We start from the raw sequence: 25,884 nt of genomic DNA on the forward strand, positions 1-25,884 counted from the left end.
CTTTACTCACTGCTTAATTTGTGCCAGGGCTGAATCCTGGCACCTCTGGGCTTGGCAGTTCATAGCCCCAGCATCTCTGGGCTTGCATGTCAGTTACGAAAGTAAAAAAATTGTTTGAGCCCTGGCACCTCTTCCATTACAAATTAAGCTCTGCACTTACTGTATCCCTTATACTGTGTGGCATTTTTAAACAAGTGAGTAGGAAAAATGTAGGACAGGCCACATTTGGACTGTTGGGTGGAGTTCTGCTCTCACTGGTCAAAGGAAATTTTAGTAGTAAACACGCAGGAGGGGAATGCATCAAAAGAACACTCGAAATAACATAGGGACTTGAGGCTCTTCATTATCCAAACATGTTAGGCCCGAGGAGGATTTGATTTAAGATTCTGAATAGGCTGGAGAGGAGAGATGTTCCAAGGCTAAGCTGAGTGTCAGTCATCATAGAATTAGACAGAGTTTATTTATCAAAAGAGTTAAACAGATGGAAGAAGGTGAGAGTGGCTGCAGTACCAGAAATGTGTAGATTCCAAGGCCAGAAGGGATCATTATGGTCATCTAGTCCAGCGTTTCTCAAATGCGGCCACCAGGGACTTTTCTGGAGACCACAGCCTACTGGGCTGGGGGCAGGGGCAAAGTAGCAGCCACTCCCCCTCCCTGTTGCTCCTGGATGCCTTGCCTTGGTGTTGGATGCTGGGGTTGCCAGCAAGTGTTGGGCTCTGCCACCCTCTGGAGACACCTGGGGCACAACACAGGAGGAGCAGGCACCCGGTGGGTTCTCCATCTTCCCAAGGGCAGTGGGGCTCAGGCTTTGGGCTTCAGCCCTGGGGTTGCAGGGTGGCAGGCTCTGGCTGCGGGGGGCTAGAGCCTGAAGCCCCACCACCGGAGTCTGAGGCCTGCTGCTGCGCAGCCAGAGCTTGGAACTGGAGCCTGAAGCCCCACAGCCAGAGCCTGCCACCCCGCCACCCCAGGGCTGAAGCCCAAAGCCTGAGCCCCACTGCCCCTAGAAAGGTGGAGCTTAATTTGTCCCCAGGCTTGCCGGGGCTGAGTAAGTCTGCTATGAAAATTGATACTTATCTGTTTGTTAATATCACTTTTCACATCAGATTTACTAGCTAGCAATAAATAAATTACACTAATTTGGATGTGTATATGTGCATATTTATTTGTTTTTCCTAAAGCTAATTAAGTATTTTAGGGAAAAGTGTGAGAGCGGCCATCAGCAAGAGTTGGTGGCTGCACTCTGAGGCCACCAAAAAATTTGTTCTGAGAACCCCTGATCTAGTCTGACCTTCACATTGGTATGAATTCATAACTGGTAGACCAATAACTGGAGGCAGCTAGGAAGGCTCCCTGTACCTGCTGTGTTTCTTAAAAAGTAGATTCTGCTCTCTCTCTTACAGCGTCAAAGGAATCTGTATGATCATACTTTTAACTTCCCTGTTAATGCAGTAAAAATAATCCTGTTAGTAGGTTCTCCTCCCCAGGCCCACTGTGGGTTGAAACATTAGAGCCTCTTTTGGAACCCTTGGGATTTCCCGTTTATCCCTCCCTTCCTTTCACGGTGGCTCTTTGTCATGAAGATCATCCCTCTGGAGGAGAGATGGATGTGGTTGGGCAATACCACTCCAGAGAAATGACTTGAGCAATGTGAAGTGCTTTCTTCCCTATTCTTTCCCATGGAAAGATGGATCTGCCTATGCAGCGTTCCAACCCTTGCTGGTGTCCTTAGCGCCGTATGTAAACCAAGTGTGATATTTTTGAGGGGGCTGCAGACAGGGTGGTATATAACCATATATTTTATTACTTCAAGTAAAAACGCACTGGAGATTAAATTGTGAATTAAATTATAAAGGATGTCGTTTCACTTGGCGCAGAGTTTAATTATGGATAGTACTGGTTTGTTTGAACTCTCTTCCTTCCAATAAACTACTTCAACCATATCTTTATCTGGCTTCTTTTAGGGAGTTCTAGGTTGCAATTTCTAGAACAGTGCTGTAATTATTTTGTAATTCTGGCACAGACGTGAGATTTCAGTCAGCTTGAATGCTCTCTGTACTGTCTGACTGCTTTACACGCTAGTTCTATGTGTTCAGTTCACATCCTTCCTTTTAACGGTGCTAGGAAGGGAGCTGGACAGCACAGAGTGGATTGAATTGGTGCTGTTTTGGTGTAGTTACAGAATTAGAGTTGTGTAATTGAAATTGCAGCCTGGAGAAAACAGTTGACCACTGTCCAGCTTTATGGTGTTGGTCAGTACCTTCTTCCCCTTTCCAAGCCCTCACTTATCTCCCATCACCATTCTTACTGTTTCTGTGTGGGGGACTAGATGGGACAATGAGTTGATGCACTTCCAGAGATGTATGTTTAAATCCTGAGATCAGAAGTAAAAATTATTTTCATAGTCCTTTCCTAGTCCTCTTTTGTTCACATCAGTCACCACATAACTCAGCATGACGAGCAGACTGTGCTCAAGGAAAGCTCAGGGTTGGGATGACAGTGGGTGGTGCAGGCCAAGATTGAGGTGCCTTAGCAGAGCTATTTAGGAGAAAAGCCTGCCCTTGCTCTTGGCTCTAGTCTGTGCTGAGTGTCTTGCTTTCACAAGCAGTCAGATTCACACACATTTTTTTAAAAGGAAAGAAAACAATCTTTCTAACTGAAGTATAATGAAAAGAGTAATGTATTTGTAGCAGTTGTTTAGAGGATGGAGTGGGGAGTACGCTTCGGAAATTTGTGGATTACGTGAGTTCATCGGGGGATAGCAAATGCATTGGATGAGAATATTCAAAAATAAAACAATCTTTTTAAATTGGAGAAATGGCCTGAAATAATGAAATGTACAAATGAGTCATTTGGAAGGAATAATAAAATACGCAAACATAATAATACCTAGCTTGTATGTAGCACATTTCGTCAGTACATCTCCAAGTACTTTACAAAGGAAGTCAGTATCTTTATCCCCATTTTACAGAGGGGGAAACTGAAGCACACAGAGATGAAGTGATTTGCCTAAAGTTACCCAGCAGGCCAGTGGTAGACCTGGAGTTCCACTCCAGTGCTCTATCCCCTAAGCTGCACTGCCTCTTTTGTTTAAAGTGCCTTTGTAAATAGTGGGAGATAACTGGGAAACATCTCCCAAACTCTGTGGCGGTGGCAGCTTCCCAGAATCCAAAGAGTTGCACCTAATTTGTATAACACTTCACACTTTTTAAAATGAATTTGTCATAACACCTTCCTTGCACCAAACAATGTAAAATATAACATGGACAAATATCAACTCAAATTTACAATCTGCAAAAATGACTTTTAAAAAGAACTACCCCACTTTCTTATACACACCACACACACGTGGATGTACACAAAAGGGAATATGCCTTTCCAACTCAACCAATCTACTCAGAGACAGAGTAAGTAGAGAACATTATTATGTATAGTAGAACCTAGCTAATTCTTACTTTGATAACCTGAAAACCTGGTAATTTGCAATATCCAGTGTCTCCACCCATTTTATAGGAAAGATTTAATAGACAGTGTGTGAATATACTACAGCACAACTAAATATAATTAAGGTTTGCCAAATAATGCATGCCAACTGCACCTTTAAAGATAAATGAACATGTACACTTCTAGACTTTTGACTTTAGGTTTCTTAACTACGGTTTTCTAATTTTTTTTAAAAATAGTAGTGACACATGCACACTTCTCTCTCTCTCGTAATGAAGCTTTTTCTTTTGGAATATTCTTGAAACCAACCAGTTGCTCTCAGTTGAGTTGTAAGAGGGATTTCACGAGCTTGTGATTCTTCTCTTCATTCCAGTTCAGTGGCAATATTGTGAATCTAGAAGGTTATTCTCCATTTAAAAGTTGGTGATATGTGTCTTGCCACAGACAGTGCTCAGTTTGCCTGGAAGCTGTGCAAAATGTGGGGGTGGGATAAGAATTATTTTCTGTGTGTTCTGTCATCTTCTATTTCATATAGAACTAAAAGTTCTCAATGAAGATTAAATGTTCGAAGCCAGTTTCTTGGCCAAATGCACGGTGAAATATTCAGCCTTTTCTCTGTCCTAGATATCCCTCATTTCCTCTACTGCTGTCATACTGGAAGAAGCACTGATTACCCTCTTTAGGTTTATATTTAATATTTTGGCCTTTCCAACATACTGCATTTCATGATTTTGTTGCTCTTGATGTGACTTAAGGTTTAAACCTTAATTATCAAGATGGGTCTATTGGATAGGCAGTCATTGCATAACTACAAGTTTTTGTTGAAAAACCTCTTTTTATAATTGTGCTGGTTTAAAGAGTGCTTGATAGCTGTGAGTGATTTATTAATGTGGCAGGGGGAGAGAGCTTACAAACATTTCATTTCATTACTTTTTTTTTCTTTTTTTTTTTTTTTGCAGGAACACCTACTCAGTCTGGATGAGCCAGCTTCGGAAGCTGGGCAAAAAGCTCTACTTAGACAAGAGCAAGCAAAAATAATTCGGTTTGAGCGGCAAGCAGAAGAGTTCCTCAATGCAGTCTTTTACAGGAAAGGTTGGTCCTAGTGAAAGAATGGCATCTCTGGGCTGGCCCTTTGCCTGCAGTACGAGTGTCTTAGAGATGGGCTGCTGGAGTTTTCAACATTGCTTCAGTGTTTTCAGTTACTTTACCCCTTTAATGTGTTTAGTTTTAGAAAGGGGTAAAGAGGAAACAGTCTTCTCTCTGAGGGTCTGGGAGAGACACCTATTACAAGCCCTAAAACCACCCTGGCAGGAGCACTGGGTTGTTTGGGGTTTTTTGCATTTTGAGGGAGCAGTGTTCAATATTTGCCCAGCAGAATCTTCCCTGTAATCCAATGCAAGGGTAAGTGGAGAGTTTGATGGAAGTTGTAGTTCCATGATGCTGAACTGCCAAGTCCTAGCAACAGTTAGGTCACAGAGGGGCTGCTCTAATTTACACCACTGCCATAAGCTGCCACTGGACCTCCACACTAGTGAAGGATAGGTGTGGCAGAGCTCTGCGCTCCCCTCTACTGAGGAGAGAGAGAGAGGCAACTGATGCAGGACTTCGCTCCAGTGGCTTTACACCAATGGGGAGTTCCCCTTTGCAAAGAGAATTTGCCACTATCAACTTGTAGCTCAAGCAGACTGAAGAATGCAGCTCATTGTCTGTCTTGGCCTTTGTTTAGTGTTTGTTTGTGTTTGGTTTGTTCAGCTACATGACAGTAACAGCATGCTTCCCTGCCTGGCAGCGTCCTGGGCTTGGCAGGGGCTGCAGCTGGGGCTTCACTCCTCAGCCCCATGGCTTCCACTGGGGGCTGCAGTCAGGGCCATGTGCCCCAGCTGCACGGTGTCCCAGGCTTGGGGGAGGGGCTGTAGCCGGGACCGCACGCCTCAGCCCCATGGCTTCCACCAGGGGCTGTACCCTGGGCCGCGCACCTTAACCCCACAGCTTCCGCTGGGGTCTGCAGCTGGGACCCTGTGCCCCTGCCTGCCTTGCAGCTTCCCAGGGCCATATGCCCCCCTGCTGTGGCTGAGGCTTAGTGGGGGCTGTAGTTGGGGCCATGTACCCCTGTTCTGGAATGGAGGCTGTGTGCCTCTTGTGGCTGTGCTCTCTGCTGCGGCCACTGGAGCCCGGGCTGTCAGTTCCCCCAAATCTCCCCATGGGACTCCATTCCTTCCCCCTTCCTAGCTCTACCCCCTGGTTATTTTTAGTAAAGTAACAGATAGGTCACCGGCTCCGTGAATTTTTGTTTATTGCCCGTGACTTTTACTAAATATAACCGTGATAAAATCTTAGCCTTACTCATGGACTGTGCTTTAGACCTTTTATGTAGTCCACCAGAGTCTGTAGCATTTTTCTTTCTGTTTGAGAAAATTCTAAGCTTTTGTTAGATGGGTACTTTTATTGTAAAAAATTGTTTAATTTTCTAATTATTAACCAATGGTACCCAAGAGAAGTGTCCATCTGGCTTCAAGAGACAGTGCAGCTGCATCAGCAAGATTTCTGCTGCTTGCTGTTATGCTCAACTCTCTTCTTCTTTAGCATTTAAATTTGAGAATTGTTAGTAAAACGGTTTGAATATATAAAATGCTATATAAGTGCTGTGTATTTTATTTGTATTTATCATTTATATTCAGTAGTTTGTGCTCTTCTGTCCTAATTCTTTATCATGAGTTAATGAGATTATCTTGAGCCACTCTACCTTGGAAGGCACATGACAGTCACTGTGCCTTTAAAGCCGCAGGTTGCAGTGATGTGTGACTGCAGGTGTATGTTCTGTGTCTTCTCTCCTTATTTGGAAATGTTAATTGGTCTAGTTATAAGCTATACCCCATGTTATGGGCACTCTATATCTGCATGTAATCCACCTCGTGTGAAATTTCCCCAGGCAGCTTTAATGTTTTTGAAGAGTTCTGCATCCTCCCATGTATACCTCGAGGGGATGTGTCAAACTTTTGCCGGCAGTATCTGGGTCTGAGATCTAGGCTTCAAGAACTTTGATTCTTTTTACTCTCTTTGGCCCTATCTTGGACATCCTTCAACAGGCCTTAATAAAACCTTGAGGAAAAGGAAGATTGCACCTTAGGTGAAATGAACCTTTATGTGTCCTCTGTGTTACAACGTAAGCCTCATTAATCTATCTTGTCTTTTTCCTGTATATATTCCTTAGGTACAACTCAGCCCAAGATAAACTCTTGTTATGCCCTGCCCTTAACAGAAAAACTTACATGAAGGGCTAGTATAATGTACAGAAATACATTAAATATTTACAAAACCTTTCAGAAGTTTACGACTATTATACCAGTATAAAATTATGAAATGTGATTGTATAGTGAACTACACTTCACAGGGAGTAAAATGTTGTTGGTATTATTTATTTAGGGTTAGATTGTGGCTTGCTATATGCATCCTTGTAGAGGAGAATTTAAATCACTAGTCAGGAAGACACTATTTAAACGTGGATTTCTACATAAAAGTGCATTCTTGTTGGCTGTTATCTTAATACACATTCTTCACAACTCAGAGATAGATACAGGTTTCATTTTTAGAAGGTACACACTAAACATTTTTTAAGTAATTTAGTTTGAAAACTTTTCAGATTAGTTTTACAGCTATATCAGAAAATGAATGATTGTTTGGTTATTTCATTTACCAAAGGTAATTGAAACAGATATTTATGAAGTCATTGGGAGGTGAACTATCTCCAGTTCAACAGGTTAATCATTAATATTTGGAGGATTTTCTTCCCATGCTGTATTAGGAAGAGAACATCACCAGACAGACATTTAAATTGTTTTATTTAACTAAAACAGCAACACTATGTATTGTGGATTTTTTTCTTCAACAGCAAACACATAATATTTTAACAAAACAAGCATATTCATTTTGAATTTAGTTAAACATTCAAGTTTTTTAAAATCAGGTTTGTTTTTGTTAAAATTGTTTTTAATTAAAATACTTAAATGAAAAAAAGATTTTTTTAAACAAGAATTAAATCGACTACCTCAGCCAGGTCAACATGAGAAACATAAAATATTGGCTTCTGCAGCTAACTCAGTCGTCTTCACCTTCATTTTCCTGTTTGTTCATAATCTGGAAAAAAAAAAAAACATGCTTTCCTGCTTCTTCAGGTCCCAAATGATTTCTCAATTTGGAATGAATTAGTCCAAAGGAAGAAAATATTCTTTCTACACTGGCAGAAGAAGCTACTGCTGTGAGATGATCACTTCAACAGTCTCTGAATCCCAGTGCTTAAGTGACTTCCACCAGTTCACTGGTGTGGCTTTCTTTAAAACATCATCAGCAAACATATATGTCGTGAATGGTTCACCCTAAGCTCTGAAGTTTGATGGTTGGCATTACAGAGGGATGATTGCTGGATGTCCATGTCACAGCCAACTCCTCTTCTTCAATTGTTAAAGTTTGTCCCTGGTACTGAGTATTGAGAATATTTGCAAGAAAATGAGCTGGAGATAGTGCTTGTCCCATTTGTTTTTTTAATGCTTGTAATTTAACCCTGTCATGGTATGTTTCTCTTTTTAAGATCACAGAATATCAGGGTTGGAAGGGACCTCAGCCGATCATCTAGTCCAATCCCCTGCTCAAAGCAGGACCAATCCCCAATTTTTGCCCTAGATCCCTAAATGGCCCCCTCAAGGATTGAACTCACAAGCCTGGGTTTAGCAGGCCAATGCTCAAATCATTGAGCTATCCCTCCCTCAGTTCCTTCCAAATTTCAATAGTGTCAGCAATAAACCAGCGATTTCCCTGCATTTTGTGCAAGGCTACAGAAATAGGCTTCAGGGGACTCAGCATGTGTTCAACATTTCTCTTCAGCCCCACGGTGAGAACTTTGGCTGTGACAGTGCCATCTATTTTTTCACACTTTTGTTCAGAAAGGAGATTAGGCCAATTCTTGATACAGTGCTCAAAACAGTCCACAACTGAGTTCCATCGTGTGTCTTGGGGGAGCGTTAGCTTGGTTCCTCCCAAGCTGCGTATTAGACATTTGAAATTTTTTTCACAGTTTGTTATAGCTTTTACTGTTACTTCTTGTAAGTATCCTGCTGTAAGGAAGACATTCCCTTCTTCTGTTGTCACACAAGTACATACAACAGGATCATTGTGGACATTGCTCCCCCCTCAAGACTCAGGTTAACAATTTCACCCTCATAGAATCATAGAATATCAGGGTTGGAAGGGACCTCAGGAGGTCATCTAGTCCAACCCCCGCTCAAAGCAGGACCAATCTCCAAGTAAATCATCCCAGCCAGGCCTCTAGACCTTTTGCACACTGCTCAATTTCTCTTTCATACACTTTATCCAGCAATTTGCCTGCGACATCTGCTCTGTTGGGTGGACTGTATCTTAATGACTGAACCATGTTAATGAAGTGTGGGTTCTCAGTCATACAGAAAGGAGAGTTTGTTGCATAAACAAACCAAAGTATTTTTTCATCAATTACCTCTTTTTGTAAACTGCACATTCTTATCACAAACTTATGTATGGTTGTTTCTGGATGATGGAGATTTTTTTTTTTTCTTTTGGCTACAGGTGATATACTGTGGCTATGTGACATACATGATGTGACTGAAAAACTATCATTGGCAGATAACTCTGAAACTATAGAAAATTATGGTGATCTTGAAGGTGGATAGTCTTCAGAATCCTGTATGTTGAGGATGGATTCTCCTAAACAAAATAAGTCAATGCAGTTATTTAATTATTATTACCGTACTGCTCATTTAGTATTACTCATTTCATTCACTGACACTCAGTACTACTTTAAAGGTGAAATTGCAAAGGAAGCTCTGCCTATTTCAGCTATTTATTTTTTATCACAACTGCATCTAAAATGACAGTACCATAGAGTAACAACCATATTTTTTGCTCCAACATGAGAATTCAAGAATAGTCCAGAAGGAAGACAGGCAGTCCTTAAGAAAGAAGTATGAAATAAAAGTTTACCAACCTGAAGATCCTGAATATTCAGATATGTTCCTTTCATCATCTTTCAACGCAGCTCCCTCCTGAGAAGGAACACTTCTCATGATGATGTTTCATTTGGGTGACCAGACCTTGCATTTCTTTGTTGCACTGTTTGCATTTTGCCTTACCTCAAGGTAAAGGAACTTCATTAAAATATTCCCAAACTGGGTCTCTTTTACGGCCTGCTGCCATTATAGGTTTTTCCTTCTAGTGAGAGAACAGTATGGTAGATCTCAAATGAGTGAAGGCTACACTCAGGAAGACCTCAAGATTTCTGGAATATGCTGCTCAAACAGTTTCACTTTTGTTTCTACTGCCTGTTCATCCCTTCTCACATTTATCTCTAGACGACTTCTCCTTGTCCAGAACTATTCCCCCCCCAACAATCTTCTATTCATTGAACTTTTTGAAACTTTCCACTTTTAGAAAGAGGTAAGGGATTGACTCTGTGTACACAGATTTGCAGAGGGACAATAGGGTTGAGGTCTGTTATTTCTCACCTCTATATATTATTTATTTATTTTAAAACATTTTTGCTGTTAACAAGCATGTTATCTCTGGAGACGCAAATCCATAGTTTGAGAACTGCAAAACTAAGCATCTCTGATGGTATCTTCTAGACTGAGCACTGACTCTCTTTGTTTGGATAGAAAGATTAATTTAAATAATCTATACAGAAGCCCCTGGAACCCCATAAGATTGGGTTCCTAATCCATGAACTATAGGAACTCATTTACAAAACTTTTCTTAAACGTTACATGAATATATTGTCTCATTCGATAGAATTAGAATTTATGATCCCTATTCCATGATGAGATATCTTTGCGCTGTAATGTATCTTAATTAAAACTATCTTTAGATAGGTTTTTTCCTCAAAAAGCATTTTATAAAAAAAAAATCTGTTTTTAAATTAAAAAAAAATCATTGATTTGTATCCACCCTGGTTCAAGCCCAGATACCGGTATTTTATATTTTACAGACAAATAAAATGACAGGTTCTTGCCCCATTAATCTTTTATTTTTAATACACAAGATGATAAAAAAGGTAGTGGAAGAGCAAGGCATGCAACAGTATATTCATTGAAATATGCAGCACATAATATTATCCCCCTCTCCTTTTTCTCTAAAACAAAAACATTTTAACCTAGGCAGACAACTAAAACAGATTGCAGCTATTAAGGGTAAATAATCACTTACTGTTTTTGTTTTTGCTCCATTTGAAGTTTCATGACATTGGCTACAAGTAGTCCTTTTTGAAGTTTTAAAACTTGTTTTTCTATTGCACAGACTTATCTGAATATTACATATGATAATATAATGAAAATTGAGTCTTAAAAGCTTCAAAAATCACCAGGAGTACTTGTTTTGTGGCCAAATTAAACACCTGCGAGCTGTGTAGCAGGACTTCTTAGTTTCTCTGATGCAGTGGTTGTGGATCTGCTGCCTGTCCACAAAGCATGACTAATCTGATACAGTAATAATATTTTAAAATGTATCGTATTAAACTAGTCCCCAAACCCCCAGACAGAATTGGGGCTTTGTTGTGATACGCCCTGTACAAACACGAATGTTTTTAATATAAATACAGTTTATTCCCTATTTTCCCCATATCACATTCCTCATTAGTTGCGAGGCACCGATTTTAAAAAGTGTTTTGTTTTTATTCAGCACCTTTCATATTAGAGGACATCACTCAGTAATGAACCTCATGCTGCAGTGACCTTGTTGGAAGGGATGGAAAGGATTCCTAGAACTTCTCCTGGCTTTTTAGATGGGATTACTTTGGAGTCTGTGTGTCAGAGAAATAAGGCCCCACTCATGGGGATATTTATTGGGTACCACTGTGCTTTTGGAAAAGTTACTCTGTTAGAGGGCTTTCCCTTCACCCTCTCCCCTGGTTCTTGTCACGTAGACAGAAAGCAGAAGACCAGAAGTCCGAAGTGCAAACAATGCAATGTTTACTGGGGTTAGTTTCCAAGCAAACATATTCCAAAGCCCTTCACACCAGTCGGGCTTATCTCTATACACCGATAGGGTCTGTTCCCCAGGTTCCCTTCCCAGCTCTGATGCTGCAGAGCATTTACCCCGTGTCCCCCTTCCCAGCTCTGACGCTGCAGAGCATTGCCTGTGTCCCTATTCCTTGTTCCCATTCCCCCCCCCTCGCAAATATAATTCCGATTTCCCTTCTCCCCACTTCCTGTTTGACCCCAGTTTATATAGTAATATTTTCAGCTATACCTTAACCAGTCATTTTACTGAAATTTAACTAATCAATCCTAACATACTGTAACATAATTCTCTAACCAATTATATCCCACTACCCTAATTAACTTACACCTAGCAAAATTAATTGTACAGCAGACAGAAACAGTTAGAGAACCAGACAGATTAACAATAGAAAAGTGGGGGCTATAGAGATAAAACATACAGAAATGAGGGTTTCACAACCATTGATGAGTGATTTCCTGCCAGACAGGATGCTTTCAAACTGGGTTTTCTTAAACCATCCTAAGATCTGTTTATCTTGTGGTGATGGGCATTATCAGGACAGGATCATTTTCCTAACAGCCCAGCACTACCTTATTTCAATGTCACTGGTTTGGAATGTGAGCATGTGACCATAGGCTTTCCAGTTTATGGCTGCCTCTGCTGCTTAGCCAAAGGCCTTAGCCTAAGAACAAGCCTCAGGCTATCCGAGTGAGAGAAGGCCATACAAAGGCGGACTTTGATTTTGATTCTTTGTTTTTATACCCCTGTAACTAGCTAAGTGATAAAAATACACCTAAATTCTTAAAGTATAGGCCTTTACAGGCAGGCCTGAATATCTATATTCTAACATACTCCAGGTAACTTACTGCAGGTAAGTTACTCCACTCTTCCACTGTAAACCTGTTCTGGTTTTTGTAAAAAACTTCTGTTTAAAATCATTACTGTACATTTTCCTTCATGATTCTGGTTCTCCTTCCACCCCCAGCCCCTCTCAAAGATCCATTTGGGATATACTTATTGGAAAAAAAAGTTTAGGAAATATTACTTAAATCTTGTAGGAATATTGTTATATTGAGGATCTATGTTATAAAGAGCAACACTTTATTTAGGTATCTTAAGAATAAGTTGTGTCTCCTTGAAGGAAGTATTGCATCTTTAAGAAAATCTAGAGAGTGAAATGTAATGTTTTGATTTCAAAGTTACACTTGTAAAATTCTTCCTTTAAAAAAAAAAATCTCTGTTTACAGACAGTCCTGGGGTCTCTGACCCCAATATTCCCCTAGTGGCCCGGGAGATCATGCAGCGAATGATCCGACAGTTTGCTGCTGAATATACCTCAAAAAATAGCTCTACTCAGGACTCCAGCCAGCCCAATAGCACAAAGAACCAAAGCCTGCTGAAAGCATCTCTGGTCGCCTCCTCTCCCACGGCTGCAACTGCTCAGAACCCTGTGCTCAGCAAACTTCTCATGGCTGACCAAGACTCGCCTCTGGACCTTACTGTCAGAAAGTCTCAGTCAGAACCTAGTGAACAAGGTATGACTATTACCAAAAGTATCTTGCATTCAGTTCCAATATGCTAGAGGCATTGTCGGCACAAAGCAGGGAAGAATTAGAAGTGTAAACTGTTAAATGAAACGCAGAATGGCAAAGTTGTAGACTGCATAATGCAGTGTATAATGTCACGACTGATTGGATGTGATGGGGTGGGAGAAGGAAGTTGCTGAAAAATTGGAGGCTATAAAAATATATGTGCCTTTAATGCAAGAGGAGGAGAGGGGTTGACAAGGCTCCAAACTGTCTCTAACAACAAGGGTACTGTTCTAAGGAGAGCTATGCTATGAACGTGTGTAGTGTGTTTGTTTATGTACCTGCTGATAAGGCAAGATCAGAGAGTTAGGAAGCTTTATGTATAATGTTATCTTATGTTATTTGGTCAGAACAGTAGTCCTGAATCGTGTTTGGCTTAGATTAGAAGCAGTATTTTTTTGAAATGTTAGTTATTCTTTGGCACGTTGCTTGGTGAATGCAGGATAAAAAAATGGAATCCCTAAATTATACAATGGTTTCCTTGTTTATGTATTTAGCAGAAGTTTATTTTCGTACATAAAAAATACTTTGCAGAGTACAGACTGAATATCTTCTATAGTGCAGTGCTGCAGAGCTTGTGTTAAATGGATAACCTTGCTTTCTGTCAAACTGCTTTTAAAGAACAAATTCTCCGAACAGCATTGTAATATGTGAACATTTTGTCTCTTCTTCCCTGAAACTGTATTGAATAGAGGGGATCATTGTGTCGAATTCAGAGGAGCTTTTAACAGGACTGATATGATTCAGGTTAACCCTTTGAACTTCATGAGAATGTGTTAATAAAAGGTGTCTGAAATGATCGCATGAAAAATAGGGTAGGTCTGTGTACCCCATATTGGGAAAGATTATTTTGAAAATCACTGCCTTTAAGTACACCTGCTAAAAAGGATTCATGTTTAAAGCTTTTAACTATTTTTATGTACAGATAATTTTGGGTACTGCAGACATCTTTCTAATCTTCATTGTGAGAGACACATTTATGGAGGTTTTGGTAAGAAGGTTAATTCTATGTGGTTACAAAAAACAAAGCAAAACACATCCTGGAAACAGTGTCATGAGCAAATACCATTAATGTCCCTTGCTGTAAATGGTCATGTCACTTCTTAAGTGAAATATGGCGGCAGAGAGCTGCTGTAAGGAAGATTGTGGTAATGGCGGCACGTTGTAAAGCTTACAAGGTTATAACTCGACCAAGAGAAACTTGCTCTGGGCTACATTTGGTATAAAAATCTCAGCCACGTGAATGGATCTTCTTGCAAAATTATAGAGAAATGAGTTCAAGTATGCAAGGTCCGTTTTCCTCCTAGTCCCTCTCCTAAAAGACCACTACGGAGGGGTTTTGTCTTAGCTCCTTTAATTGCGGAAACGTGTGCTGAAAAACAAAGTATTTCTTAATAGGTTGTTCAGAAAATGGATGAACTGCTTTTGTGGTTGTTTTTATCTGTCAAGATATAGAAAAACTTCAAGTGAATTTATGAATGTTCATAACACTTTTACTCTGTGCATGCATGTCATAATTCCATAATTATTTGCAGTTACGTGATTAATCCATATAAGTATGTATTATAGTTTACATTGATATATGACAGATAATGAATGGGGCAAAAAACCCCTGTGGTACTGATGTATTTAAGAGGCTCTCTTGGAGCAGTTCCAGTGGTGCCATTTTGGTATATCTTTGTTTTGAAGGAGTGTTGGGGAAAATTAGATTATTCATAGCTATCCCCCTGTGGATAAGGAAGGAAAACACTCTGAAGGATCCCCCTCACCCTCAAAGGCTCCTCATGTCATGGTGACCCTCCTGGCAGAGGAGAGATGGATGTGGCTTCCTTTGAAGCAGTCATGCTCCTTAGGGTATGACTACACTTAAAACACTACAATGGTGCAGCTGCAGTATTGTAGCACTTCAATGTAGACACTGCTTACACCAATGGGAGGGCTTCTTCTGTTATTGCTGGTAATCCACATCCGATGAAGTGAGCTGTAGCTCACGAAAGCTCATGCTCAAATAAATTGGTTAGTCTTTTCTTTTTGCCACTTCCCTGAGAGGTGGTATTCTAAGAATTCTTCCATCGACCTAGCACTGTCTACACTTGGGGATAGGTCAGTATAGCTACATCTTTTGGGGCGTGAGAGGTGGGGGATTTTTCACACCCCTGAGAAACGCAGTTATGCCGATGTAAATTCCTGATGTAGACCAGCCCTTAGTATATTTGCTTGAGAAGAGAATGCTATTTCACTATGTTATTGTACTTCTGCAAACACATTGTGTCTGGGTATTGCTACATTCAAAACTAGAAGCCTGTTTACTTAAATTTGGATTATGCTACATTTCCAAGCAGTGTATAGAACAGTGTGCTGAAAGGGCGGGGGGGGGGGGTGGTTGGGAAATGAATAAATAAATAAATGTCACATGGGCAGTTTGAGACAACCTGAGACAACCTTCCCTGAGTTTGAGACAACCTTCCCTGCATTTTAATATATTTCATCATGAACATAAGAATTGATGGTACTTATTCAAGCTAGACATAGCATGGGCAAGTAGCTGTGGTAACTCTCCTCTTTGCCTTACCCTTAAGCCTGGTGTTTCAGAGTTGCCAGTAATCTCAGGCATCTGGGCTTGTCTCACAGAAAAGTTGTTTTTATTACAAATGACCATTGTCTCCCATTGTTTCCAATGGGATTGAGGTCAGGCTTTCCTTAGCAAAGATGGCTTCCCCATTCTCTGTGGTCTGGAAACTGGTCAGGAAACTTTTTAATGTTAGGAAATGTGTATGTGAAGTGGGGGAACAGAGAGGGAGATTTGAAGTGGGAGGGACGAGAATATGGATGGAGGCATGGGAGTGTAAAGGAAGAAGAATGTGGTTGTAGCAGGAAACTGTTCTGGGCCATGGAGCATGTGGAGTGAGGCAGAAGAGTGACAGGATGGAGAGGAAAGGTTGACAGCTTCCCCACTGGGACACTTCATCATGGAGTAGGAGAGAAAGGGAAAGTTGCACAGGGAGCAGTTGATCAGGGACCTTGCATTTCTGGGTGTTCATTTGAGATTGAATTTCCAACCTGAAATTATCCCATGGGCCCAGAAATCCAGAGTCAGACCAAAAAGCAAATAATTTTTAACCCTTATTTTAATGCCAATCTCATGATTTTTTGGGAGTCTTATTTTTGATTTTGGAACCTTTTGTGTTTAGTGATGCTGCAGTATGCAGCTAACTCTTAACATTACCTGGTGCTCTAGTCCTTTTCCTCTCCTAACAAAGAGAAGTCAAATCTGCCAAACTCTGCCAGTCTATATAGTGACTGCAATGAGGACTAAAAGGAAGCCATCATGTGTAACTGAATTGGGAAAAAAGAAAAGGAGGACTTGTGGCACCTTAGAGACTAACATTTATTAGAGCATAAGCTTTCGTGAGCTACAGCTCACTTCATCGGATGCGAAGTGACTCCAACTTTCCAGTGATGAAAAGCCTGTGTGTTAAGCCACTGTACCATCTAGTCCCCTAGCATGTTTATTTTACCTAAGAGAAATCACAGCTTGCTCCTGTTTCTTTTTCTCCTCAAGTGATTCTTATGTCTCTGCAGACGGAGTGCTTGATCTGTCCACTAAGAAAAGTCCTTGTGCCGGCAGCACCTCTCTGAGCCATTCTCCAGCCAGCTCCAGTACTGCAGGGAATGGGTAAGGGAAAACAACTTACTACCATTTTTTAAAATAATTGATTTTATTTGATTTAGCATAAATTTATACCAGTTGCCTCCTGGTAACTGCTAGCGATTAATTTTGGTTTTAACCTTTTGGAGTAACGAGTTTTATTATGGGCCTTTTGCAAAAAAAATACCTTCTTCCCACCTGCCAAATAAAAAAAGCTGATTGTAAACCAGGACAGGTTTTTTTTTTAAAAAAGATTAAATTTTAGAATTCAGTACTGCTGGTTCTTTTGGCCAATTTAATATCTGACCAAAGATTTCCCCTCACCTTCTTGTTGGGTTCAGTGGCTAGCAGTGTGAGTATAGGTGCAAACTCACTCTCCCCTTAAGCTATGAAGACTCTGCTTTTTTGCAGTATAATTTAGGGTTTGGAGCTTTTAACACAACAATCTGGAAAATTTATTTTTGGGGTAAACGTTTTTTGGATAGTGAATGAAACTGAACTAGACTTTATTAGACAGGACTTACTACATTTTGGGAGGGGGGTACTTTCTTCTAGCACAAATTGCTGTCACAGCACTAAAAATATATAGCAGTTCAGAAGACATAAATTATGGGTCGTTAGTTATGGTCGATACATGTTATGGAGAGGTAATTTGTAACTGCCTTATAGTAAGAGAGAGACAAGGTGGGTGAGGTAATAACTTTTATTGGACAAGCTTCTGTTGGTGAAAGAGACTTGCTTTTGAGTTACACTCAGCTTTTCTTCAGGTCTAGGGAAAAATACTCAGAGAGTGGCAGCTAAATACAAGATGGAACAGATTGTGTAGCATAAGTAGTTAACACATTCTATGAGACCATTCAAGGTGAAGCGTTAACTCCTCTGCAGTGGGGTTAAAGTGGGGTTAGTGGGTTACAGTGTCTTTATTAAAACCATGGTTTTTCGTGTCTAACAAAGTTATAAATTTAAGCTCCCAAGCTCATCTTTTGAAGGTGAAGTGTAGGTTTCCTCTGAGGATGAGGACTGAAAGGTCAGTTATGGAGTGATAGTTTTGTGAAAAGTGTTCGCCCACAGGTGATAGGGTGTTTCTGTTTTAATCATTTTTCAGTGTGATTTCATTGGAGAGCAGCATAGTGATTGTCTAGTTTTATGCACACAGTTGTTGTTGGGGGTATTGATCATAAAAGCAGTGGAGATATGTCTGCAAGTGTTTCATCTGTTCTGGCAGGGTCTGGTGCTGCTTTGAAGTTGGTGTCTCCTGGTCTGTGAGGAGCTTGCTTCTGATGATGATCGTTCCTTTGGCAAGGTTGGGGGCATTGCTTGAAGGCCAGAAGAGGGGATCTGGGAAAGATTTCTCCTAGGGAGTGGTCCCCATGAAGTATGGGTTGTAATTGTTTAATGGGCCACTTCACCTTAAATGGTCTCTTAGAATGTGTTAACTACTAATGCTAAACAATCTCTTCTGCCTTTTATTTAGCTGTGACACTCTGAGTACCTTTCTCAGACCTGAAGAAGAGCTGTGCGTAGCTCAAACGCTGAGCGTGTCTCTTTCCCCAACAGAAGTTTGTCAATAAAAGCTATTACCTCACCCACCTGATCTCTCTAATATCCTGAGATGAAACAGGGCTACAGCACTGCTAGCATTAACGCAGCTTAAATGAGGACATACAGAAAGTCGGTTTAAACAGCACTCTTGCATAAATTAGTTCCAGGTACCAGAGAATATTCTATCAGCAAATCTAGTTTTAAACTCCAAATTTCTCATGATTATGGCTGTGTATGTCTAGTGACCCTGTATGCTCAGACAGGAACCAGGCACTCGCACTAGGTGGTAGGCTGGGAGTCAAAGGGATTCAGGATGTTGACAATGGGATTTTGCCTTGTGAACTTGCCATGAGCAAAGAACACTTACATAGTGGAATATAGAAATAAGTATTTTAGCCAGTTTGCCTAAAGAATACTTAATTGTTGGATTTAGCTTTATGAAAGTTGCTGGATTTTTAATTACTAAAAAAACTAGTACTGGCAGCCATTTACGTGACTAACCTCCTAATCCTGTACCTTTCAATGAAGGTTGCATTTACAGTGTTTCCTCTTCAAGATTTATTACTAGGTATTAAAAGGAATAATCTCAAGTTCTTGCTTGGATAGTTCCCCATTTACCACGTCAGTAGTTTTAAACTTTTTTCTAACTCTAAAATAAATCTTTCCCAGCAACTCGTCTGTTTCAGTTCAGAAAAGATTCTTTCAATCTCTGTTCTCCTACTCTGAAGGCATCAGAAGCCAACATGGCTCTGACCGCCTGCTTCCTTGTTTGCGTGTCAAAGGGTAGCCAGAATACAGCATGTGGAGTCTACAGGCCCAGCATCCCATGCTATGTCCTGATCAGAGCTGTTGAAATCAAGAAGCATTGCATACTGACACCTATAGTTTCCTGCACGTTTGTGTTGCAAATGAGGGTGACTGCAGTCTGCTCTGTTTAATGCAAATTAGCTCTGTCTCCTTAGAAAGCTGCCAATGCTATCTTAACTTTGGGAAACATTTGGGGCACCCTTAGGGTGGTTTACTAGTTCATTGCTACAGAGCCAGCAGGGAACACACATTGTTTATCTGAAGGGCCATCAGAAATAGTAGCTGTATCTTCTTCAGTTCTTTGGGAGTGATGGATTTTATTCAGAATCCACGTGGACTCTTGTTACCAGATCACAATTTTTAAGGCATGTCAGATTCTGGAGGAAGATTAGCAGTATACCTTTTAAGCACCATGTGGATTGCAAATGTCTGCTAAAAGGGAATAACATAAGAGATACTTAGAGTAAGAACAATCTAAAATGCAAGGTTCCAAAAATATTAATTAGTGCAGCTTTTCTATAGAATTTCCTATCCTTGAATAAGCCATTCTTGCTCTGAACCTGGATGGCTTCACAGCACGTTAATATCCCAGAGCTTCAAAACGTAATTGCTTCCTCCTGACATGCTTTGCAGTCTCTTCTTTCAACTAATATCTGCCTTGAATATGGAAAGGTTTTAGGGTTTGTGTGTGTGTTTAGCTACTTTATTGTGGACCAGTATAATCTGGTATACGGTATTCTAAAAATGACCTTAAATAAGCATTCCTTGCTACAGGAATGCTCTTTGGAAAAAAAAGCATTTAAAAACGAAAACGAATGTTTTGAGTTGATATTCTAAATTAACACTTTTATATTTAAAAAACACTGATTTTCCTGTTACTAACCCCTGATCTGAACTAAAATTTGTAGAGCTTGAACCTGAATAACTGTTCTGGAGGTAAGAAAAGACCATTTCTTCTAGCTTTGATGTATATCAAACAGAGAATCAGGAACATGTATTTATGCAGCTAGTTGTATTTAAAAGGAAGCAGTGTGGTAAGTCTGGTGTAATGTAGTGTTTTTCTTTGTGATCTGCAACATCACAGTTCTTACATGTAGTGTTGAATGCAAGTTAAGCAAATTCCTTGGAGTTCTGCTAAGCATTTTTACATTGAGCAGCTACTCTTGCTTGCATATGGTGTAAGCAAACAGCTTCCAAGGTTTCCTCCAATGTGTAGATATTGCAGGTGGCTGTAGTTTTTGTGGGTTGAATATGTTGTATTTGGTATCACTTCTGTATCACTCTTTTATTACTGTACTTGTTTAGTGGTAACGTCACAATAGTAACACAGTCGTGTATAGAACTATGAAGACTGACTATTACTTTGTAATTTATAATTAAGGTGCTATTTTCAGACGCTTGCGCGCGAAGCCTTTTCTACTCCGAGAATTTGTGAACCCAACCAGAGACCAGGCAGCAGCTTTCATTTTTCTTTGCCCAAAAAGCTTCTCTTTTTTTGCGAACAAGTTTTAAAACTGACTGATGCTGAGACTTTAAAAAAAAAATAGAGAAAAAAAATAGAGAAAAAAATAAATAACACAAAAAGTGATGTTACCCAAGCAAGGCCTTCTAATAAAGGAGTGGCCCCCTCACCCATCCCTCCCTACCTGTGCAAGTCCTGCTCACATCAGTTTCCTTCCATCCAATTAGGCGACCTGGGAGACCCAGCCAGCACCATCCAGAGGGACTTCGGAGTGGTGATGGGGTACCTCCAAGAAGCTTTCAAGATGGAACCAGGGAAGCTTATGGCCACTCCACATCTCTTAAAGTTCCACTGGCTCGATCACTACAGATTAGCGAAGAACTGCTGAGCAGAAACCAGTTTTCTACAGCTGCCAGCCATGGGCCATCTGGACTGCAGAATCATGGACAGCACTTAATATTATCCAGGGAGGCTTCTTGGGCAAAACCACACTATGAATTCAATTTCAGCCGCATGAAATTCAGGGGAAATGGTGCACTCAGCAACATCAGTGACCTTCCTTTTCTTACAGAAAACTCTGCCTTTCAAAAAATGGCACTTCATACTAAACAGGATGGGAAAAAGGATGTGAGCCATTCATCTCCTGTGGATTTAAAGATACCACAAGTTCGAGGCATGGACCTTTCATGGGAGTCCCGCACTGGTGACCAGTACAGCTATAGCTCTTTGGTAATGGGTTCACAAACGGAGAGCGCGCTTAGTAAAAAGTTAAGGGCTATCCTTCCAAAACAAAACAGGAGAAGTTTGCTGGATGCTGGACCAGATTCCTGGGGCTCAGATGCTGAGCAGTCTACCTCTGGACAGCCATATCCCACCTCTGATCAAGAGGGAGATCCTGGCTCCAAGCAACCTAGGAAGAAAAGAGGGAGATACAGACAGTACAACAGCGAGATACTGGAGGAAGCAATCTCTGTGGTTATGAGTGGGAAAATGAGTGTTTCCAAAGCTCAGAGTATTTATGGGATTCCCCACAGTACACTGGAGTACAAAGTTAAAGAGAGGCTGGGCACTTTGAAAAACCCTCCAAAGAAAAAAATGAAATTAATGAGGTCGGAGGGGCAGGATGTTTCAATAAAGATGGAATTAGATCCCCAGGGAGAGGCAGCACAAAGTGCGAATGAATCAAAAGATGAGTAGGGATGTTGTAGAGTGCCAATTACTTTACAGACTGGGTGAGCACTACTGCATTGTTCAGCTCCTACTGAGTGCACCTGACTCCCCTCTGTTTACTGTGACACTTGCTTCTTTGCAGTTTAGCATAGACTCGTGTGGGCACAGGTGAAAGGTGTGCTCTGAATGTTGCATATTTGTAAATTTTCGGGCCCGGTATGGCTCAGATCCTTTTTTTTTTTTTTGGGCCTTTTGCATGTTTCTCTGTTGTTCTATGGAGACTTGAGTTACCTCACAAAGAATGCAGACACGTGGAAGTAGACTCCTTGCTTGTGGAGCCTGTACTTTCTCTTTTTTCTTTTCATATTTGCCTTTCAAAACCAAGTCCACTTTGTGAAACTGATTCTCTCTAATGCCAGACATTCTTGAATGAGAATCAAACTATTTTTTATAATAATTTGAAAAGCTTCACAAATTCTTCAGAACTCTTTTTTTCCCCTTCTTGGATCCAGTTGATTGAAGGATTACGCTAACACAAGCTCTTTAGGAATGGCAAATCTTTTGAACTTGGAGATGGGTAATCAATTGGGTCTAATTAGGCTTCTGCCATTTTCTTTCTAAATTAATTTATCATTAGCAGTCTGCTTAGTGCTCACCCAGAGGGGAGGGGTGGAGAAACTTACATACACTACCTTCGGAATACTTTGGTTAACTACTTTGTAACACTACCTTCGCTGTCATTTTGTTTGATATTTTATAAAGGTGAGATTTAGACTCACCTGTTTGAGGATGTAGCCTTATCTCACGGAAGACAAGCTCCTTTTAGTCAGGAGCAGTCAGGGTACACTAAATGATGTATTGGGGTATGCCTCATTTTAACAAAACTATGGTTCTTTGTAACCTGTCACTTTTTACAGACTTGATTCTGAGTTTACTAAACTGCGGTTCCAACAACTTGGTTAAATGACTCTGAACTGGGGAGTGGGGGTACGCGTAGCAAATTACTGTGATCTTGCGTAAAACAAAACAGTGATCTCATAAACTTTACAACCTCTCTAGTCTGCCCAAATATCCACATTAATGAAGGATCTGTGTTAATGTTCAGGGAAGAAATAAAAACACACAGGTAGCCTGATCTGATTTAGGCTCCACATCATATCTAGCTGTAATGCTGTCAGGGTTGAACACCCAATGGGTGTTTCCTTTTTAAATACTACAGTTGCCAGTAGCAGGAAATGTTCTCATATATCCTGCATTTCTTTGTTTTACTTTTACCTGGTGTTGATTTGATAGTGGTTTAGCACACACTAGTGTTAGCAGTTAAACCTCATATAAACACTCCATAAACCACAAGTCCAATCGTTTTTATTATGATAATATTTTTATCATTATATACTTTCAAGATACGTTTTGTACAATACTCTTGTCTTTGATAGTTTCTGCTGGAGTGATCAGTCACCAGATAAAGCTCACTGGACTTAATTACAATTTGACCAAATCAGAATTGCTGGTTCTTCAGGTGGAAACACTTTAGTCTTAATTTAAACTTGTGCAAAAGGTTTGTAGGACCACCATTTCCCCAGTTGCACAACCAAAAGAAGTGTTGGAATTTGTGTGTGAGAGAGCATTAAGCACTGTTAGTGATTCAAAGTGGATACTGAAAGTTCAATGGAAGATGGCCTCCGTAGCCCCAGGGCTACTGAATGAATTCTGGAGCAGTTAATTCAATTAGCCTTCTTTTGTTTATATATATATATATTATTTTTTTCCCAGAAACCTATTATGTTCAAAGGTTAGGCACACCATTGCTGTCATTTTAAATATGCACTGTTCATTCTTGAGATGGACTGGGCTTTTGTCCCAGCTATGCTTTGTTTTTGTTTTTTACTTAATGTCAACACTCAAAAGTCTGGTTCCTCTTAGAGATCTAGCTGCCATCGCACCATTTTAAGCAGTTTTAAGCTCAGTAGCAGTATATAAACTCTGCAATATAGTCCAGTTTATCTGTGGTTTGCAATAAAAGTGCACTGTTAAATGTGTGATTTCATCTGCTGTTGGAGGTATAGTGGAAGGTTTGCTGCAAGCTAAAAATGTTACACTTGCATAGAGTTTTACTGTTCAGAGAGGTTTAACCTTTTGCGGTTGTCTTTATTTAAGTGGTGTACGAGTTGAGTTTTATTGCAGTGCAAGTGGAGTGCTCATTTACTCACCTCAATATTTTGTGTGTGTCTGTTTAAGTGGATGACAATCGTGCAGCAGAAGAATGGTGTGCCTACCCTTGAATGCTGCAGTTTAAAAAGAGAACTTGTCTTGCATCAATTCAGACTGTAGGCTAAGAATTGTAAATAGATAGTGAAAAGTGAAGTACTCTTATTATTTGCTTTGGTTAGAAAGTGAATTTTAAAAAACAAACCAAACGCTTATCTTTCTCAGATTAAATGTCCTGAGACCTGAAGATTGTAATATTCAATGTCTGCGAAGCTTTTAAACATTACACTTGAGATCTGTGATCATTTAATATTCAGGTAATCTTTCTTTTCTGAGAAGCTTTTGAACAACCATATTTCCTCCAAAGGTCTCTGTTTAAAAAGAAAAAAGGAAAAAAAAAGTGTAGATTATTTTTAAGCACTAATTGCATTACGTTGGTAACTGCAATATAAAATAGCCATTATTGTTTTGTGAAGCATGGTTGAGATTAGTTAGTGGTCCCTTTTAAAATTTCATGAGCCTCTCAAAAAATAAAAACAATTAAAAAAAAAAGCTGCTGAATATTCAAAAGATATATATTTTACCTTATTGTAGGTTTTGTAAATTTAGTCTGTAATATTCAGGTGCACCTTTTAATGTTAAATTTTGTTTCAAAGTCCCATCTAACATATTTTCTCTGAGGTGATTGATCACATGACTGGTATCGCTCTAGAGCTGCAGTGACCCACTGATGTTTGATTTCTTTCTTTCACTACATATTCTTTACAGGCGCTTTCAGTGTAGCTATCTTCGTAGTATTTGGGATAATTTAAAATATATAATTGGAATTAATGTTTGTCCATTAGCATGCTTAATTTTCTGCTGACTAGCAGTTTGCATGGCCAGAATTCCCAGTTGACCATATTTTGGTATGGGAAGATGTGGTTCACTGCTGTCTTTATAACAAAGGCTTTGTTTCTCATGTTATTTCTGATAAGTGGATGCTTATGTTGTTTGGATCAGTTGGACAGGAGATAGGGCTTAGACCTTGTTCCTCCTGGTGCTTTTGTGGGAGCACAATGATAACAGAACACAGACAAATTGCTACCCTGTGAAAATCAAGGAGTCTGTAGGAGGTGGCCTTTCAGGTATTTTCAGTCACTAGTTTTCTCTTGTTCCCAAGGGTATCCATCAGATATAGTCATTGGATTCAGAGTATTGTTGTATAGCACACTGATGATGTAGTTTTCACTTAGCTGAAAGAAGCTGATGACAGCAAGAAACTGTGAATCATATTTGTGGCAGTCTCTGAAAACTAGTTTTTCAGTCCAACTATCATGAAGGAGAATCCCTCTCCCTATTCCCATCCTAGAAAAGTAATGTTATATTTTGTGTGTATAAAGTTTTAAGAATCAATTTTCATATTGTACTGAAGTTTAGATGTTGCTTGGTAAATCTTTGCTGCAGCATATAATGAAGATGTGGTAGGGGTCCTGGTGTGGAGTTAATTATCGTACAGTTCTGGTGAGCAAGCCTGACATGTATGAAATGTATCCGTTTTTTATTTGGACCTGTAAAATGTAAAAGTGCTTTCTTAGAACTCTAGTGACCTATTACAAATTATTACCTCACTTTCAGCCAGTTGGATCCTCATTCCACAATGTAGTAGGCATTCTTATTGTGGCTGTTACACTTGACTCCAGCTATAAAGAATGGAACATTCCAATTATATATTGTAGGGGCATGTAGTATTTGGGCTTTTTTTTTTTTTTTTTTCTGGTGTAGAGGGAAAGTCCTCAGAGCCCCATGCAGTCCATTAAAAGCTCAAGTCACAGCTTCCTTTAGAATCTCTCATTGCTACTTCTGCATTAGTCAGATGAAGTTCCTAAATAGCAACACAAAAAATGTGCTCACTCTTCTCACTGGCCCCAGGACCCAAACTTTGACTGGCGTATGTTGCTTGCCACTAGACCTGAAGTCCAGCCCTAATATTTCCCATCTCAGAACACAAATGATTC

At 40.0% G+C, this 25,884-nt stretch overlaps 1 protein-coding gene across 5 annotated transcripts in view; it reads left to right on the top strand.

Annotated features, from left to right (window-relative positions):
• The window catches only part of LCOR (ligand dependent nuclear receptor corepressor), a 110,735-nt gene that overhangs the window by 51,830 nt on the left and 33,021 nt on the right, over positions 1 to 25,884 (top strand). For 3 of the 5 annotated variants that reach the window (XM_077823344.1, XM_077823342.1, XM_077823343.1), the window contains 3 exons: positions 4,401 to 4,533; positions 12,708 to 12,995; positions 16,632 to 16,725. In XM_077823344.1, coding sequence (XP_077679470.1) covers positions 12,758 to 12,995; positions 16,632 to 16,725 — 332 coding nt within the window. In that variant the 5' untranslated portion in view covers positions 4,401 to 4,533; positions 12,708 to 12,757. Of the gene's footprint in view, positions 1 to 4,113; positions 4,534 to 12,707; positions 12,996 to 16,631; positions 16,726 to 20,736; positions 22,538 to 25,884 lie in introns of those variants that run through there. The other 2 variants (XM_077823345.1, XM_077823341.1) reach the window with 2 other exon arrangements.

This window comes from Eretmochelys imbricata, chromosome 7 (assembly GCF_965152235.1).
Source record: "Eretmochelys imbricata isolate rEreImb1 chromosome 7, rEreImb1.hap1, whole genome shotgun sequence".
NCBI lineage: Eukaryota > Metazoa > Chordata > Testudines > Cheloniidae > Eretmochelys > Eretmochelys imbricata.